Source organism: Mus caroli, chromosome 5 (genome assembly GCF_900094665.2).
Source record: "Mus caroli chromosome 5, CAROLI_EIJ_v1.1, whole genome shotgun sequence".
In the NCBI taxonomy this organism is placed as follows: domain Eukaryota; kingdom Metazoa; phylum Chordata; class Mammalia; order Rodentia; family Muridae; genus Mus; species Mus caroli.
In genome coordinates, this window is record NC_034574.1 from 11,481,290 (window position 1) to 11,498,836 (window position 17,547).

Genomic DNA, 17,547 nt, shown 5'->3' on the forward strand with positions numbered 1-17,547 from the left:
CAACCTCTTCAGAACAAATGAAATTATTTAAGTTTGCAAGATACTCTCTTTTATAAAAAGAAAACTCTAGGATCTTTTTCCAACTTTCTGTTTTACTGAGGTCTGTTATCTCTTTTGTGTTATTCCCTAAGCAATTTCTAAGAAATAACGAGCCAATAGCCTGGTTTTTTAAAGTCTTTTACTCGACATTGAAGAAAAGCACACTATATATGCTAGAAATTATAAACCTTGATTAATCACAGGTAGACTTCCCTTGTATCATTGTTTCATGACATTATGAAGATATAATTTGATAAATTTAGATTAAAGATGTAAACATTCAAGCAATCGTTTCCTTTGATCTACTGTCACTACCCGTTATCCTCTGGAGGGTTTAGGATCCGATATGTTTGAGTTTGACAAGGAATCATGAAAGTAGCCCAAATCTTGGGCATCTGGAGGAGGAACTGCAGCCTTCTGGCTGGGTGGGAAGGGGCGGGGTCTGTAAAGGTTAATTGGCTGCTAACACCAGCTCCTCACTCTTCACACCTGCAGACGGACTTGCAAATCGTTTGATCTCTTAAATGTAAAATATTTTTCACACTGAGTTTCTTATGCAGTAAAAAGAAAAATATGATCAAACTGAATACATTGATGTGTTCCTTTGTTCTAAACATTCGTGGAATGATAGTTTAAAATGTAGAAGACTCTAATTAGCCCCATATATCTGTAATATTTTGCATATCCTTCAAATGGCATGAGTCTAGAGTAAACAATCTTTAGGCATGCCCTTAGCTGAGTAACGCATTCTTTTTTTAAATCACAATTTCTTATTTAAAAACTGCTATTCATAATTTATGTTAAGCAAAGTGCCATTTTAATGTTAGAACATTTTTATTTGACGTTTTAACTTTTTATTTTATGTTGTTTAAATAAGTACAGTTTGAATACTGAAGACATACATTCTAATTTTATAAAACATCAAAATAATTTGAATTCTGCATAATGATAAGCCTACATATTTTCCTAAATTTTGCAAAGCTCTTTCAGATATATGGTGGCATTGAATTCTCATCGAATCCCTTTAACATTGAAGTTTTATGCTCAATTCATGGTAAGAGAAAACAAAGGGCTTTGAATATCTTAATGAGTGGTTTGCTTGAAATGGTGAAGAATTGGTCCCAGGATAGAAGACAGTCACCACCACTTGTCCCTCAACACATTTGTATTGCTCCATTTAATTTTTCCTTCTTTAGTCCCTGCTGTATGATTCCTTTACATTGGCAGGGTCTAGACAAAACCTAGGCAAAAACAAGCATTTTCTAACATTGTTATTGTAAAACTCAAAGTCATTAGTCTACCAGCCTTAACTCTACCCACCATATGACAGAGAAGCTCATGCCTGAGAGGCCTTGTTCTAACAGGTCAGTGCTGACGGTCATTGGTTGGTTTGTCCCATGCTTGGTCTTTCCCTGTATGGCTGCCACACACAGAGCTATTTCCCTACGCACCACATAGCAAGGCCCTCTGCCCACTTTTCCTGTAGCCTATCCCTCATTTACCTGCAGCTCTATCATCTAGTGACTTTCTGAGCTGGTGGAGGGCATACTCAGTCAGTCTTCTTTAGATCACTTAAAGTCTACAAAAGGACCCCAAGGAATGGATTTCTAGTCATTCTCTAGCACTCACATGTTTTAAATCTCTTCACTCCCATTCAGCTCCTCTCTGCTCTGCTGTGGGTGTTCACAGTGTCACTGAAGTAAGAGAGTAGGACAGAGAGTGAGAACTCCCACTTGACTGGTGGAAAGCCTAAGAAAATTTTAACAACCCAGCAGAGAGGAATGCTAGAAGATCCCTGGCCTCGCCAGATAAAACAAGCATGTACCACAGGCTTAGGGGCAGAAGCATTCTAGATATTCGAAGGTAGCTTCTATCTAAATATAATACTAAAATGTATTGGCAGAGGTTTAAGAGGCTGAGATGTGTAACACCTGAAGTTAAGTATTTCGAGTTACATGTACTTTAGTGTGTGTGAAAAAGTCTGTGCTTGTCTAAATGAGCCAACAAGCCTTGTGATGCCCAGAGCTCGAGACCCCAAAGACCACCATGACTCTGCTCCAATGTAATACACATGAGGGTTTATTCGAGCTCAGGATGCAAACCTTCCCTGATGCTGCAGGTTAGGTGAGCATGCACAAGGTCTAGGGGGAGGGCTTTTTAAAGGAAAAAACCACAAGTGGGAGTTTCTAAGTCTTGGGTATGAGGTTTATGGGGAGGTGCCAAGGCCACAAACACCTAGTCATGAGCAATGTTAATTAACTGCTGTTATGGAAGAGGAGCTAATAGCACCCTTTGAAACAGTATCTCCTAAGTGCAGAAAGGAGTGCCATAGGACTGGTGACTCCCAGCAGCTGCAGCTGGCCAGATGTATTTCACCATGGGACCTCGTCCTCTGCTTAAACTTAACATTTCTCGCTTAGGCCTCTCAGCCTCATCTTGTGCAATGGGTCCTATTGAGCTGGTTATGTTCCACCCTTTCCCCTATCCCATCCCCCCTGTAAATGTGCCATCTCTTTACCAACTATCTGTTTCTCATGCAACTCTGTCACTTGCTTTGGTCTTCATCCATAGGAACCTGACACTTCTCTGGAGATTCCCCAATACCAGCTGGGGTCATCCTCTCCTAAATAAGGTACCTTATATCAAGTTCTAATTTGGAAAACTATCTGTATAACAGGTGAAAATCAGTCCACTAAAGCCTTTTCTGCCGAGGATAAGGCTGGTTATAAATCATTTTCTCAGCCTGGTAAGGAAATGCTGTAGGCACTGGTAACTGCCTGTGATGTTCTTCAGCCAAGCATGGGCTTCAAAAGCTGGTGGATTTCAAATCTCTGCCTCTTCCCAGCTCACATCATAGAGCACATCACAGGAGGAGGAGCATGCAGAGTGAGGAGCTGAGGCAGTTGCCCCAGGAATCAGGCCTTCACTCATCATAAACCAGGGAATGACTATCTGTGTTCTCCCTGACAGGGCTGGTAAAACAAACAAACAAACAAACAAACAACAAACCAACAAACCAACTGGGTGCCATTAGAAGTATGAAGAGGCAGAGAAGTTAGGGTAGTTCATCGCAGCAAGGAAAGCTGCTCTTCTGTACACATCTTCTGAGTCTGGAGAGAAAGTTGAACTTGGCATCTCAGGTTTAGAATTCCAAGCACACCTTACTTGCCCTTTTTTCTTTGCTGCCCCTGCTACTTCACTCCTTGACTTGGTCCCCTCTCTTTTGCCACTCCAAATTAGTTCTCAGCAGCCTTGTTCCCAAAGACCAGCTCTGTGCACCTGCTGTCAGACTGAGCATTATTCAACTACAGTCTATTGACTGGACTTCGTAAATTATTTTCTTGCATACAACTAACATTAAAAACGTGTTCCCTTTCTGTTTTACAAGGCTCCATTTTAAGGCTCTTTCCTTAAATGGACTAAAATATAGAATGTGTTTCAAATAAAATAAAAACGTTTGTTTCAGTACTATTTCACACTCCCTATTCATCTAGAGTGCTGAAACCCATTGTTTCATTTGGAAGGGAGGAATAAAAGAAACAGGGATTTCAAAGAACAATGTGCTGAAAGGTTAATTAAAATTTTAACATATCATTTTTTAGATGAGCAGGCTCTTCCATATCTAAAAGATGTTGCCAGGTTTAAAGAATTTAATGCAAATCCCAGCATGCACTAGGCACACCATGCCTGAGCTCTCCCTCCCCCACCCCCAGATATACTGTTCCTTGTGCTCAGTAAAACATGTGATACACTGACATAGCCATGATATCCTTAATATTATTTGGTGTTATTCTTTGACTGATTATTTTATACTCAGGATTAATTCACTACAATAATCTGAGCTTTTATATTTTGTTTCACCGTGATGATTTTCTGAGATTGATAGTGATTAATTGGGAGATGTGCTGCTCATAACAGAATGGAATAAATTAATGTGATTTTCCTGCTAGGATCTCATAGTGTGGTCAAGTGTTCTTAACTGTGATCAGGAGTCAAGAAGAGCTTTGTGTTGTAAAAGTCAATAGGAAGGACATTAGAAGTGGAAGATTTCATGGATTAAATATTAATGGAGTTGATGATTACAACCAAAGCATCACTGATGCTCCAGACTGAATCATGTCCCACAGCATCAGGGATGTGCATGCTCACTTATGAGCTCAAATTCCTCAGAGACTTGGGGCCTGTAGAAAATAACAAATTTATCTTCTCATATTCTACTTTTGCCTTTTTTCCCAGTGTCTCTGGCTTCTATTTATTAAATTCATCTGGAGCACTAGAATAGCTCAGAGGCAGATTACTATTAAAGTCTATAAGATGAAGAAATAAATTGGGACTGCTCTTAATGCTGAAAGAAATTGATCCTAGTTGAGGTCCAAGATCCAAGGAACTCTGAAATAATTTACCACTTGTTGTTTCTTCTTGTTTTGTTCTAAAAATGGTCTATATTATATTTTATTTGAATTGTGTGTGTATGTTGTATGTTTATGTGGGGTGCATACACATTTTTGTTCTATTTAAGACTTTTTGAATGCTGCATACATATTATGAGTTTTACTATCTTAGTGTATAATTTCTAATTCTTTCATATAGCCCTTGATATCTATCAGGCACCAGAGTTTGAGCAATGTTCAACACATCCTTGTGGCATCACAGAAAAATTGTAATCTCTCGATTCAAAATTTATTTTTTTGTAGATATAATTAACATTTCCTATTGGAAAAGTAGTACAGTTATTTGATTCACTACGGGCAGTAGTTTCAATTGTGTCAGTAGTTTCACCATAAATATTAAGGGCAGAATCTATGGGTGATTATGCAACTAAGCATAATAATGACCAGTGGATCTATTATTTTTTCTCTTGTCAATTCCCTTAGGATGCTTTGATTTAATGATTGGTTATATATGCTGAGCTATTTACTAATATCTTACTTCACAGGCAATATAATGGAGCTTCACCCTATGATGTTATAAATATGAAAATTACCTGAGGAATTAATGTAAAACAAACCTGTTTAATAAGTAACAACAATGAGGTCATGATAGATAAATATCGTTTCTCTGTCTTATTCTTTTAGTAAGCTAATTACATCAGTATTAAGCTGATATATTATGAAAAATAAAATAACATAAAATGAATGACTGTTTTACCAAGACTAAATACCACTAGGTGTATGCTTTTATCAGAATTTATTGTCTCTAGGGACTCGTAATCCCTGCATCCATGAAGGTAGCGTGCTCAGGAGAAGGCTGGGAAAGCAAGTACTCAATTCCAGATGTGTCCACAGGCACCAGTCTCAGCAGTAGCCTTCCACTGACAGAATTAAACCTCTTGGTATACAACATACTGATTTCTTCAGCAACCAGTTTCTCAGAAAACAACACTAAAGAACCATATGTTTAGGTGTTTTCACACGGTTTGGTATAGACTTTGCTAGGCGTCTGTCTTACGGTCAAAATGTTAAAACTTCATACATCAGTATGTATTTCTGATTTTTTTTTCATATGCATATAACTGTAAACATTTTCCCAGTAATCACCTATTTTATTTTTTCTCACACATAATATGAACCAATGTCACACTATACACCAGCTGCCTCACTCTCTGTCTCTTCTCCTGCAATACAAACACGGATGTCCCCATTGTCTTCATAAGTGACTTGCTGACACAGATAACCAAATGAAGCTCTGCTCATCTTTTTGTTGTCCTTGATTACCAATTTCACCTTCTCAACATGCTCATCAATCTGCACAGTAACTTCACATAATGGCAGGAGAACACTTAACAGGACTGCTCTTATAGAAACATTTCTCCACACTCACGTGCATGCCCGGCTAAGCCCATGGGTCCCTATGATTTTTGCTTTGCACAGTGTTGCAGTGGACCCAGTTGAAACTCCATACACACTGGAGTTGTTCCTTCTGGACATGGGCATTAGCCATGAAGTCTAAGGTCTCTGGGCCAAACTGTTATTAACATATTTTAATAAAATTTAAACCCTGGATCATCGCATACAAAACTGATGGGCATATCTCATTTTTAATGAAGAGTATCCATAGCTTCAGCAGATTCTAATTTAAAAGTCAGGAATGATAAAAATGAATCAAAATCATGCTTAAAAAACATTAGGAGACAATACAGCAGGTAATGTTTTGGGATATGTAGAATCAAGAGTATCATGAATGAAAAAGAATTATCAAATTTTACAGAAGTTAATCTGCATTCGAATGAAGTGCTTTCCATCCACTTTGGGTGTGGATTATAAATTCATAACTTTTGGTTCTAGTCCTTAAGTCACTCACAGCAGGATCTTATTTCTACAGGGAGCTCGGTTCCTAGACCTCAGACTTTTAACACAGCTATTCATCAGAGACCGACTTTTACAGAAAGCTGGCATGCAGGACCTGTCACTCATAATATGCATTATTAAGATGGAGTAGCCTATTCTGCCCAGATTTGATTTTTGATTCTCAATAGATACTAAGAGACTAAAGTAATTACCTCTTAACTTATGCAGGGATGTTTTAAATTTCACCAAGAAGCAATATTATATTAGAATGGACCATATAAGTAAATTTATTTCAAGGGGTGATACACATCTAACTTAATGGGTTAAAATCAGAAGCAAAACAATTTGTTCTTGTCATTTGAGATGACTTAGTTATGAAAAAGCACTCTCTGGGGGTTTCACTAATCCATGGTCTAGTTGAAGCTGTTGCTGGCTTTATTCCACAATACTGTACCTTACTTTGATAACTACTGTTTTTATATGGAATATTTTCTTAGGTGATAATATTTAATAATTTCATCAAAATATTTAGTTGTAATTAAGAAACATAATAACTCATTCTGTCATCAATACCTATAGCTGTTAGGATATATGCTATAGTTTAATTAAACATTTAGATAATACTGATAGTACTTTCTGAAGGAAGGATTCATGGAACTTTTAGTGAGGCTAGGTAAGTTATTAACAATCGACTGCCCCTCTCTTTCATTAATAGAAAGGAACAATAGTTAACCCTTTGAAATGTCAAATTCTCTGATACCTACATATACTAACAGATTTTTAATATAGCAAGTTAGGGTATCTAAACCTGGATCTTCTTGCTACTGACTGCTGAAGTGGGTGCATTTGCTCCTTGGGTGGCACGTGTCTCCAGCACTAAGCTCTGAGAAAGAGGTCAGAACAATTGTTGATGGCCATAACTAGGGATCGCAATGGTTACTCTTCATACCACCCTTATGTGCAGCTACTGTTTCTGCTACAGAAAGTCATACTCAGATATCTGAAGAAATGTTAAACTAAATCCGAGCACAATAAAGTCATCCCAGTCATGGAACCAGCTAAACTGGGATAATTTGCAGGGTTTGAGATCTGGCTCTCCATATGCTAATCCAAATATTTTCCTAAATAGTGGGCTGGAGGCAGGGGAACAGGTCAAGCAAGGAATAAAGTGTTCACCTGACACATTTGCCTCTTCTTGATGTCCCTGTCTTTAAGCATTCAACTCTATTCCTTTAAAATTAAATTCCCTCTAGTAATTTTTTGGATAGTTTGTCCTAATGAAAATTCTCTGAATAATAACATCAGAATATAGAGTTTCCTTGAGCTAAGAGCATTGCCTTTTATTTCTGTGAATTGTGTCTTTTATCTTACTCTTAAAAGAGTTTGGTGTTTCCAACTTGAATCACTCTACTGTGTGCTGTTTTAGTTCAACATCCCTGCACAAATATTGTATGTAGTTAAAGAACATTTGCTATGCATGAATATGATATGAGAAGTAATTGATGAGTTCCTTAATAGGAGATCTTGAAGCTTAAAATCACTTCTGAGGCAAGCAGTGTTGAAATATATAAATAAAAATTCCAAACAAAATTATCATTGTTTTTCTAAAGGAAAACATAAGAAAATGGAGCCAGAGAGCCATTTAATAAGGTTATAAAATGTATTCATTAATATTTTAGGGTCATTTTGGCATAGATGAGAACTATGTGACTAATTCAAAACTTGACTGTTTCCAAAACCTAATTGTTGTACACATTCATCCAAATGAATTGACCAACTGAACTTTTTTTGTTAAGTTTAATAAGGAACTATTGAAATATATGCTACTGATGTTATGAAATGTAATGTAAATGTCTGTATTTTTCAATGTTCTTAGGTAACCCCTAGAAAGACCCAAAGGGATGGCAGTGACAGTTGAGAACCTCTGTCCTAAAGCCATGTCACATTTACTGGTGGAGAGAAAATCAAGTATTAGCCATTAGGCAGTGCACATTCCAGTAAGATCTGTTGCCTTCCCAATCTGACACACAGATTTAACTTAGCGCTTTGTCATTTTATCTGCTATAAAACCACATTTGTCTTATTAAAAATATTTATATTTAACACATGTAGAATTTTGCACTATGTTAAGAATTAACTCTTTTAAACTATAAAATATTTCATATCTGGCTTGAAGAAGGAATGTAGATGTTTAGTCTGCATTATAATTTTATGACTAACTCAGTGTAACATAACAGTTTGTACTTATACATAGTTTATATGTCACATGTACATTCAAATTTTAATTACACAAACACACATATCATTTGCATTTTTCTTCAGTTCACTTTAAAATATCAAGTAGAATGAATGATGTCACATGAAGCCAAAAGACCTGGTATAAATACATAAAATTTAAAGAAACTTTGGGATAATTATTTTCAGAAACAGTTTTAGGAGAAATGAACAATTTTGGAAAGTATAGTTAAATACCAGGATTTATATAAAGAGTATGATACAAAGAGAATACATTAGAAACTCTCAAAGAATTTTTTGTTTTTTTTTTTTTGTTTATTTATATACACCCAGTCCCTGACCACAAGGTTCCTTATTCCATTCCTCCTCCCCATTGCCTCCAAGAGGTTGCTTCCCCCCATGGACCCTCCCCCTTCCCTGAGGCCTCAAGTCTCTCCAAGGTTAAGTACATCTTCTTCTACAGAGGCCAGACCAGTCAGTCCTTTGATACATATGTGCCATGAGCACAACATATATATGTTCCTGGGGTCTGGGTTAGTTGAGACTGTTAGTCTTCCTATGGGGTTGCCCTCCCTTCCCCTTCTTCAATCCTTCCCCTAATTCCACTTCAGTCCAGTGGTTGGCATCTGTGTCTCAGTCAGCTTTGGGTTGGACCTCTCAGAGGACAGCCATTCTATGCTCTTGTCTGTAAGGGCATAATAACATCAGTAATAGTGTCAGGCCTTGGAGCCCTTCCCCTTACTCCCCCACCATGAAATGGATCCCAAGTTAGGCTTGTCATTGGTCTGCCTTTTTTTCAGTCTCTTCTCCATTTTTGTCCCTGCAGTTCATTTAGACAGGAAGAATTGTGGCTCAGAAATTTTGACTATAGGTTAGTAACTCCATCCCTTCCTGTCTTTTCTACTGGAGGTGAACGCCACAAGTTCCCTCTTCCCATTGTTGGGCATTTTGGCTAAGGTTACCTCCATTCAGTCCTGAGACTGTCTCACCTCCCAGATCTTTGGGTCTTCAGTACTTTCTAGAGTGAGTATCTGTCACCTCCCTCTCCCCAAGGCTGTATATTTCCATTCTCTCCTGGTCCTCTGGGCTTCTCTCCTCCACCTCTCCAATGCCAGATCTTGTTCTCCTTTTCCCATCTCCCTCCCCTTTCCCACTCATGTTCCTTCCTCTCTGCCTCCCATGATTATTTTCTTCTCCCTTTTAAGTGGGATTGAAGCATTCTCACTTGGGTCTTTCTGTTTGTTTCACTTCTTACAGTCTTTCGGTTGTGTCCTAGATATCCTGTACTTTCTGGATGATATCTGCTTATTAGTGAATACATACCATACATGACCTTTTGGGTTTGGGTTACCTCACTCAGGATGACATTTTCTAGTTCCATCCTTTTGCCTGCAAAACTCAGGATGTCCTCATTCTTAATAGCTGAGTACTAGTCCATTGTGTAAATGAACCAGATTTTTTGTATCCATTCTTGTGCCGTGGGATATCTGGGTTGTTTCCAGCTTCTGACTATCACAAACAAGGCTGCTATGAACAGTGGAATGCTATGAACATGTGGCATGGTGGAGCATCTACATACAGACCGTCAGTTAGACGAGTGTCATTTATTGAGAATGCTTTCTTCTTTTCCACTGGATGGTTTTGGCTTCTTTGTCAAAAATCTAGTGTCCATAGCTGTGTAGGTTTATTTTGGGTCTTCAGTTCTATTCCATTGATTGACCTGTCTGTCTCTGTACCAATAGTATGGTGTCCTTATCACTATTGGTTTGTGGTACAGCTTGGGGTCACAGATGTTGTTTCCCCCAGAAGATCTTTTATTGTGAGGATTGTTTTTTGCTATGCTGAGTTTTGTTTTTTTATATGAAATTGAGAATTGCTCTTTTCATGTCTTTGAAGAAGTGGGTTGAAATTTTGCTGGGTATTCCACTGAATCTGTACATTGCTTTTGGTAAGATGGCCATTTTCACTATGTTAATTATGCCAATCCATGAGCATAGGAGATCTTTCCATCTTCTGAGGTGTACTGGCTGATTTTGTGTATCAACTTGACACAAACTGGAGTTAGGAGCCTCCCTGAGCAAGGCAGGGGAAGCAGTCCAATAAGGAGCACCCTTCCATGGCCTCAGCCTCAGCTCATGCCTCCAAGTTCCTGCCCTGTGTGAGTTCCTGTCCTGACTTCCTTTGATGATGTGCAACAATGTGGTTGTATAAGGTGAACAAACTCCTCTCCCAAATGCTTCTGGGTCATGATGTTTTGTGCAGGAATACAAACCCTGACTAAGACATGAGGCCTTTTACTATGAAGTAGTTTCTGTCTTGTCATTGAGGTGTGTTTCTGATATGCAGCAAAATACTGCATCCTGTTTACATATCCAGGCAGTTAGCCTGTATCTTTTAGTGGGAAATTGAGTTCATTGATGTTGAGAGATAGTAAAGACAGAGTTTGTTAGTTCCTGTAATTTTTGTTGCTGGAGTTTGTATTATATGTGTGTGATTCTCTTCTTTGGGATTTGTTGTGAAATGTTTAATTTCTTGTGTTTCCTTGAGTGTAGTTACTCTCCTTGTGTTGGAGATTTCCTTCTATTTTCCTCTGTGGGGCGTGATTAGTAGAAATATTTAAATTTGGTTTGCCATGGAACATCTCGGTTTTTCCATCTATGATGACTAGAGTTTTTTTGGGTATAGTATCTTGGGATGACATTTGGGTTCTCTTAGGATCTGCATGACATCTGTCCACAATCTTCTGGATTTTAGAGTCTCTGTTAAGAAGTCTTGTGTAAGCCTTTATATGTGGCTGGCTTTTTCCCCTTAAAGCTTTTAATATTCTTTCTTTGTTCTGTGCATTTCCATTTTTGATTATTTTGTGAGACGAAGATTTTCTTTTCTGGTCCCATCTAATTGGTGTTCTATAGGCTTTTTTGTACATTTATCATCATCTCTTTTTTAGGTTAGGGAAGTTCTTCTACAAGTTTGTTGAAGATATTTTCTAGCCCCTCGAGCTGGGATTCTTCATCCTCTTCTCTTCTTATTATTCTTAGGTTTGATAATTTCACTGTGTCCTGAATTTCCTAGATATTTTTGATTAGAAGTTTTTTACACTTTGTATATTCTTTGAACAATGTGTCAATATCTTCTATGGTATCTTCTATGCTTGAGATTCTCTCTACTACCTCTTATATTCTGTTGGTGATGCTTGCGTCTGCAGCTTCTTATCTCTTTTCTAATTTGTCCTTCTCTAGGATTATCTCCATTTGTGTTTTCTTTATGGTTTCTATTTCCATTTTTAATTCTTGTACTGTTTTTCTTAGTTACTTAACCTGCAGGAATTATTGAGTATATTTTCCTTGTATTTCTTTAAGGGATTTATTTGTTTCCTTTTAAGGACTTCTACCTGTGTGCATGTGTTTTCCTGTATTTCTTTGAGAGAGTTATTTATATCCTCCTTTATTTTCTTAATGAGATAGGATTTTAGGTCATTATCTTGCTTTCACATTAGGGTATCTAGGGTTTGCTGTGATGGGAGAACAGAGTTCTAATGGCGCTGAATTGCATTACATTCTGTCACTTATGATCTTGTGCTTACCTCTGGCCATCTAGTTATCTCTGGCATTAGCTAGCCTGGGTGTTTCAGACTGGAGCACGCCTCCTTGGAGCCAGGTAGAGCTCTATGTCCTGAGTTAGAGCAGTCTCCTGGGAGGCAGGCAGTGCTGTCTCTGGTTAGGGTTGGCCTCTTGAGTCTATGGTTAGAGCAGGCCTTCCATTCCCCACTACTTTGGATCTCCTCACAGGCAGGCAAGCTGTGTCTCTGGTTACTGTGGATCTCCTGGGAGGCAGACAGGCTGTGTCCTTCATTGCTGTGGACCTCCTGGTGGTGGGAGGGGGGCAGAGAATGCTGTATGGTGTGGGAGCTTATTGACCTATGTCCTTTCCGGATTGGAAGCAGACCTGAAAGAAAGTGAAGCTCAGAGGTCAGGAAGATCCAGGTGAGCTGGGCTTTGTGTGTGTGTCACAGCTGGTGTGGATATTTGGGCAAGGCTCTCATCTGTGTCCCTGGTTACTTTGGACCTCCTAGGAGGCATGTGAGGTGTAGAGTGTGTGGGGGTATCAGGCTGCTGATCTGGCCTGGGTCGAAATGCACATCACTCAAATGGATTTAAAAAAAAATTAACTTTACTTGACTTAATTTACATTTCATGTACAATTTAGCAGAATCAAAATATTTAGTTTTAATTATTCCTAGCATAATGGTCACATGTAGGAAACAGTTTGATTAATCAGTTGAGTCTTTTAACTTTAGAACTGTCAACCAAATGTAATCCTATACCTCCAGCTTGTGCGATGTAATTGAGCTTTGTCCACTAAGAGAGTTTAATCTGTTTCCCACCTTTCCTGACATGCCACAATGATGTATAGGTTTGCATCTTTCTGTTGAAAAGATGGTACTGAGGTGCATGCAGTTTCACACAGCTGCACTGCGTTTTCTGCATTATCTGATTTTTTAAATGCAAGAAGCATGCAGTAGGAAATAAAGTTTCCAAAGGAAACTAACTTACCCAGTGTTTAACTTGTTGCCAGGATTCGCATTCTAAACTGAAAATTGTCTCTGAAACATAAATGACTGCATTGCAAGTGGAATCAATAAAGAAGTGATTAGGTGAAGGTCTCAGGGGGACTTGGAAGTGTCTCTTGCTAATGTATTTAGCTCAGTCACAAGGATTCTGTAAGAAGTTTCAGGAATTGGAAAATCTGTGCCCATTAAAGTTCACTACCAAGCCACTTCAAAAATCAAATTATATTTTTAAAAGATCTATTAATCCTCCATGAATTACATTCCCATTTATGGATTTTAATCAGTGTGATGAACCATCTTCTATAGTATTTAGTGTTTGAGGTTCTTCAGTCTTTATAGACTAGAATAGACTCTTCACTCTCAAGGCAGGCTTTTCATATTAACAACAAATAGTGGGACCTGGTTTCTATTTTTAATAAGTTGGGAAACAAAACTATGTTTTTCTTCATGAAGAGGCATATATTCGGACATTTGATTAATCAGTTAAGTCTATTAACTCTAGAATGGTCAACCAAATGTAATCCTACACCCCAGACATCTGTGACTTTTGAACACATGAAAAAAGTTACATTTTTTTTACCAGGCATATTTTATGTGTGTATGTGTCTGTACGTGTGTGTGTGTGTGTGTGTGTGTGTGTGTGTGCGTGCGCGTGCTTGAGAGGTGAAAATGCCCAGAGTTCCTGACAGGTCTTCAGGTTTCTTGAAGCTTAGAGTTGCAGGTGGTTATGGACATCCTATGCCAGTGCTGGGAGTTGCAGGTGGTTATGGACATCCTATGCTGGTGCTGGGAGCTGCGTTCCTTTCTACCAATGAGAAGTACATGCATGCAGATGTCTAGCCCTGTCTCCAGACTTCCAGTTTTTTCTAAATGTCATGATTTTGAAACCTTTTTCCTCTAAGACAGCTATAAGAACATAGTATGTTTGTAAACTCAGAGCCCAATTATGTTAACTTTTAAAGCACTGCTTATTGTAAGCTTGCTATTAATACAACTTTAAAGTTACCTATACTGGTAGATGGGTATGAGGCACAAAAAAAATATCTGTATATTTGCTAATACAGATGTAGAACTAGCCTCAAGACACAAGAAAAGGAATTTATAATTCCTGACAGTCATTTTTGTTCTTTTATGTTGTCCTTCTGGAGCACGATTTATATTATAGTCTTAGTATCTTGGAGGCTGGAGAGAACAGATCAATAATTAAGAGCACCAAGTCTACTTGCAATAGACCTGGGTTCAGCTCCCAGGTGCTACATGACATCTCATCCGTTCTAGGTGATCCAAACTCTCCTCTGACCTCCGCAGGTTCTAGGCATGCACATAGTGCACATACGTGTGTGAGGAAAAGCACACTCTTAGCCATAAAATAACATAAATCTAAAAATACACATTTTCATTATAGTTCAGTAAATTCATGTTAGAGGGACTGTCACTTATATTTATTCCTGCTCACATGTAAAGAATAAGCTATCATTTCACAGGAATATGAGAAATAATACTAATTCGATTCTTATATAATTTGACATATAAAATTTGGTACTTTTTTACAATCTGAGGTTTTTTTTTAAAACTCATAAAAATTCCTCATAGGATTTATTATATCTTTAAGAGTTAATACTGTGGAAAGTTATATATGAAGATCAAAAATATTTTAACACTAATAAATAAATAGTCTTATTTTATGGTGTGTATTATTTATTATATTTATGTGTTTATTTGGGTGTCCCAAGGATGCACTTAACCTATAAATTCTATATGTTCTTCCTCTTAGACAGTGTTTTTGTATCCTGTACTAAGCTCTTTTCTCCACTATAGGTTGTTCTATAATTTTGGCCCTGGTGTACTGCTTTAGTGTTTCTGAAAACATTTGTGGATCTATGGGTTTCATGGGGTATATTGTATAAACAATTTGTGAAAAAGTCATTCATTACTTAGAATACTAAAAAAATGCATTTAGGTAATGTTAGGTAAAGTATTTCTTGTTTATGCTTTGTTATCAACACAACATTCTCTTTTTCTGTTTTAGAGCAATGAAGTTGTCTACTATAATGCTAAGGATGATCTTGATGTAAGTATTAAACAATGTACATTAAGTCGTTTCCAATGATGAAGGATTGATTTAAGCAATTGACACCGGATTGGACACATTTAAAGAGACTATTAGATGACAAGGGCAAAACATTAGTTAGATGTAGCTAGGTGATGGTGTTAACTCTTACTTACTTTGTACTGAGAGTTTACTGGCTTTTCTATATTAGAAATGGTATTCTAACTTTTTGTTTCTGACCTAGCCCATCCTGTAAGTGCCTCCGCAGGTGATGCTGTGGCTTAGACATGTGTATTACATTTGCAAGGTTGATCTGAATACAACCATCTCTGTATTCTGCCTAGTGTCAGTGGGCTTATCAAAATCCAATGTAAACCTGGTAACAAATGATCCTGCTGATCTGATCTTTAACACATAGTGGCTACGATGCTTACAATTCATGGACAACTTGACATTATCAAGAATGGCCTGGAAGAAAAGCCAGTGGGCCAGCCGGGTGTGGTGGCGCACGCCTTTAATCCCAGCACTTGGGAGGCAGAGGCAGGTGGATTTCTGAGTTCGAGGCCAGCCTGGTCTACAAAGTGAGTTCCAGGACAGCCAGGGCTATACAGAGAAACCCTGTCTCGAAAAACCAAAAAAAAAAAAAAAAAAGAAAAGCCAGTGGGCAAACCTGTGAGGAGCTCTGTATAATAGGTTAGGGTCTAGGAATGTCTATAATGGTTTATTTTAATTATGTTAATTGTAGTGGGTAGGTGATCCTTACCTGTAAGAGGCTCTCTTTAATGGGGGTGAAGTCCTGGATGGGGTAAAGGGGAGAAATGGGAGCTCAGTGCTAGCATCCATGTCTCTTTGCTTCCCGACTGTGGAGACAATGTTACCAGTTGCCACAAGATCAAGCCCCATGCCTGTCTCCCACAACAGCAGTTCCATTATACTCTGACCCAAAATAAACCATAGTAGTGGATAAAGTAATATATGATAGTTATACAACAAAACCTACCCCTATAAGTGCTCTATTACTGAGCAGTACTCTTGAAAACATACATAGGATTTTTAAATAAATGTTTTTACTATGAGTTTCAAATATTTGAGAACATGATGCTTTTGAATAATGAGCAATGCATAATTTTGCCATGTTTCATAGGGATTGAGAAGGAATTTTGTTTATTTATTGTGGGAACAGTTTAAAATGTTCAGGTTAAACAAGGTCTAAATCTTTCAAAGTTGATTATTTGTATTACAAAAATACTTATTATTTATGGATAATTATTTATCCACAAATGCATTTGAAGCTGTGTTATACTCATAAGAACTAGAGTTTATCATTAAACAAAAGGCAGGGCTGCTATGAAATTCTTGTTTGTTATCTTTGCTTTTTTATCTAAATAAAAAGCATTCTTATGGACTGGAGAGATGGCTCAGCAGTTAAGAGCACTGACTACTCTTCCAAAGGTCCTGAGTTCAAATCCCAGCAACCACATGGTGGCTCACAACCACCTGTAATAAGATCTGACACTCTCTTCTAGAATATCTGAAGACAGCTACAGTGTACTCACATAAAATAATTAAATATATAAATAAAAAAGCATTCTTATAGTTGTGAGGAGAATAAAAACAGGGAAAATAAGTTATGGAATATAAAGAAAATAATAGGATTCATAAACTAAGTCATCCTCACCAACCCTTACATTTTAATTTCCCCTAAGTTATTAAATCCTAAAGTTCCAACAGTTTGTCTGGGTAGCGGATGTGGTGGTTAAAGGGCTTGCTGGCTAAGCAGGAGGACGTGACTTCTGACACCAGCACTCACTCTAAAAGTTGGTGTAGTGGTAGGTACCTGTAAGCCCATCACCAATCCTGGGCTTTCTACTCAGACAGGGCAGCAAATCCATGAGATGAAGACAGAATCTTCTTAAAAAAGAGTGTGAGGAAGGATTGAGAAAGATACTAGACATGACTTCTGTCATCCACAGGCACACAGCTCACATAACTGTACATGCAAGTATAATCGCCAATCATGTTACCTTTCATCTAGGATGTGACAAAGTAGACTAGTGCTGTTTTCAATTCACTCATTTTGTGACTTGGATTCAGATGAAGAATATATATATATATATATATTTCTGGATAATATACTTGACATATTTAAAAAATATAGCCATGTTATAGATTTTAATACTTAAAAGGAAGAGAAAAAGACATCCAAATATTTAAGCTGTTATAAAACAAATCCTAAATCTGATAGGGGACTACTATCCAATATATACAAAGAACTCAAGATGCTGGATGCCAGAAAATCAAATAGCCCTATTAAAAAATGGAGTACAGAGCTAAATAAAGAATTCTCAACCGAGGAATACCGAATG

The 17,547-nt window shown here is 37.7% G+C and overlaps 1 protein-coding gene across 4 annotated transcripts in view; it reads left to right on the top strand.

The window, feature by feature from the left end:
* The window catches only part of Cacna2d1 (calcium voltage-gated channel auxiliary subunit alpha2delta 1), a 419,594-nt gene that overhangs the window by 237,286 nt on the left and 164,761 nt on the right, over nucleotides 1–17,547 (top strand). For all 4 annotated transcript variants that reach the window (XM_021163867.1, XM_021163869.1, XM_021163868.1 and 1 more), the window contains exon 5: nucleotides 15,161–15,202. In XM_021163867.1, the coding sequence (XP_021019526.1) occupies nucleotides 15,161–15,202 (42 nt within the window). The remainder of the gene's footprint in view (nucleotides 1–15,160; nucleotides 15,203–17,547) is intronic.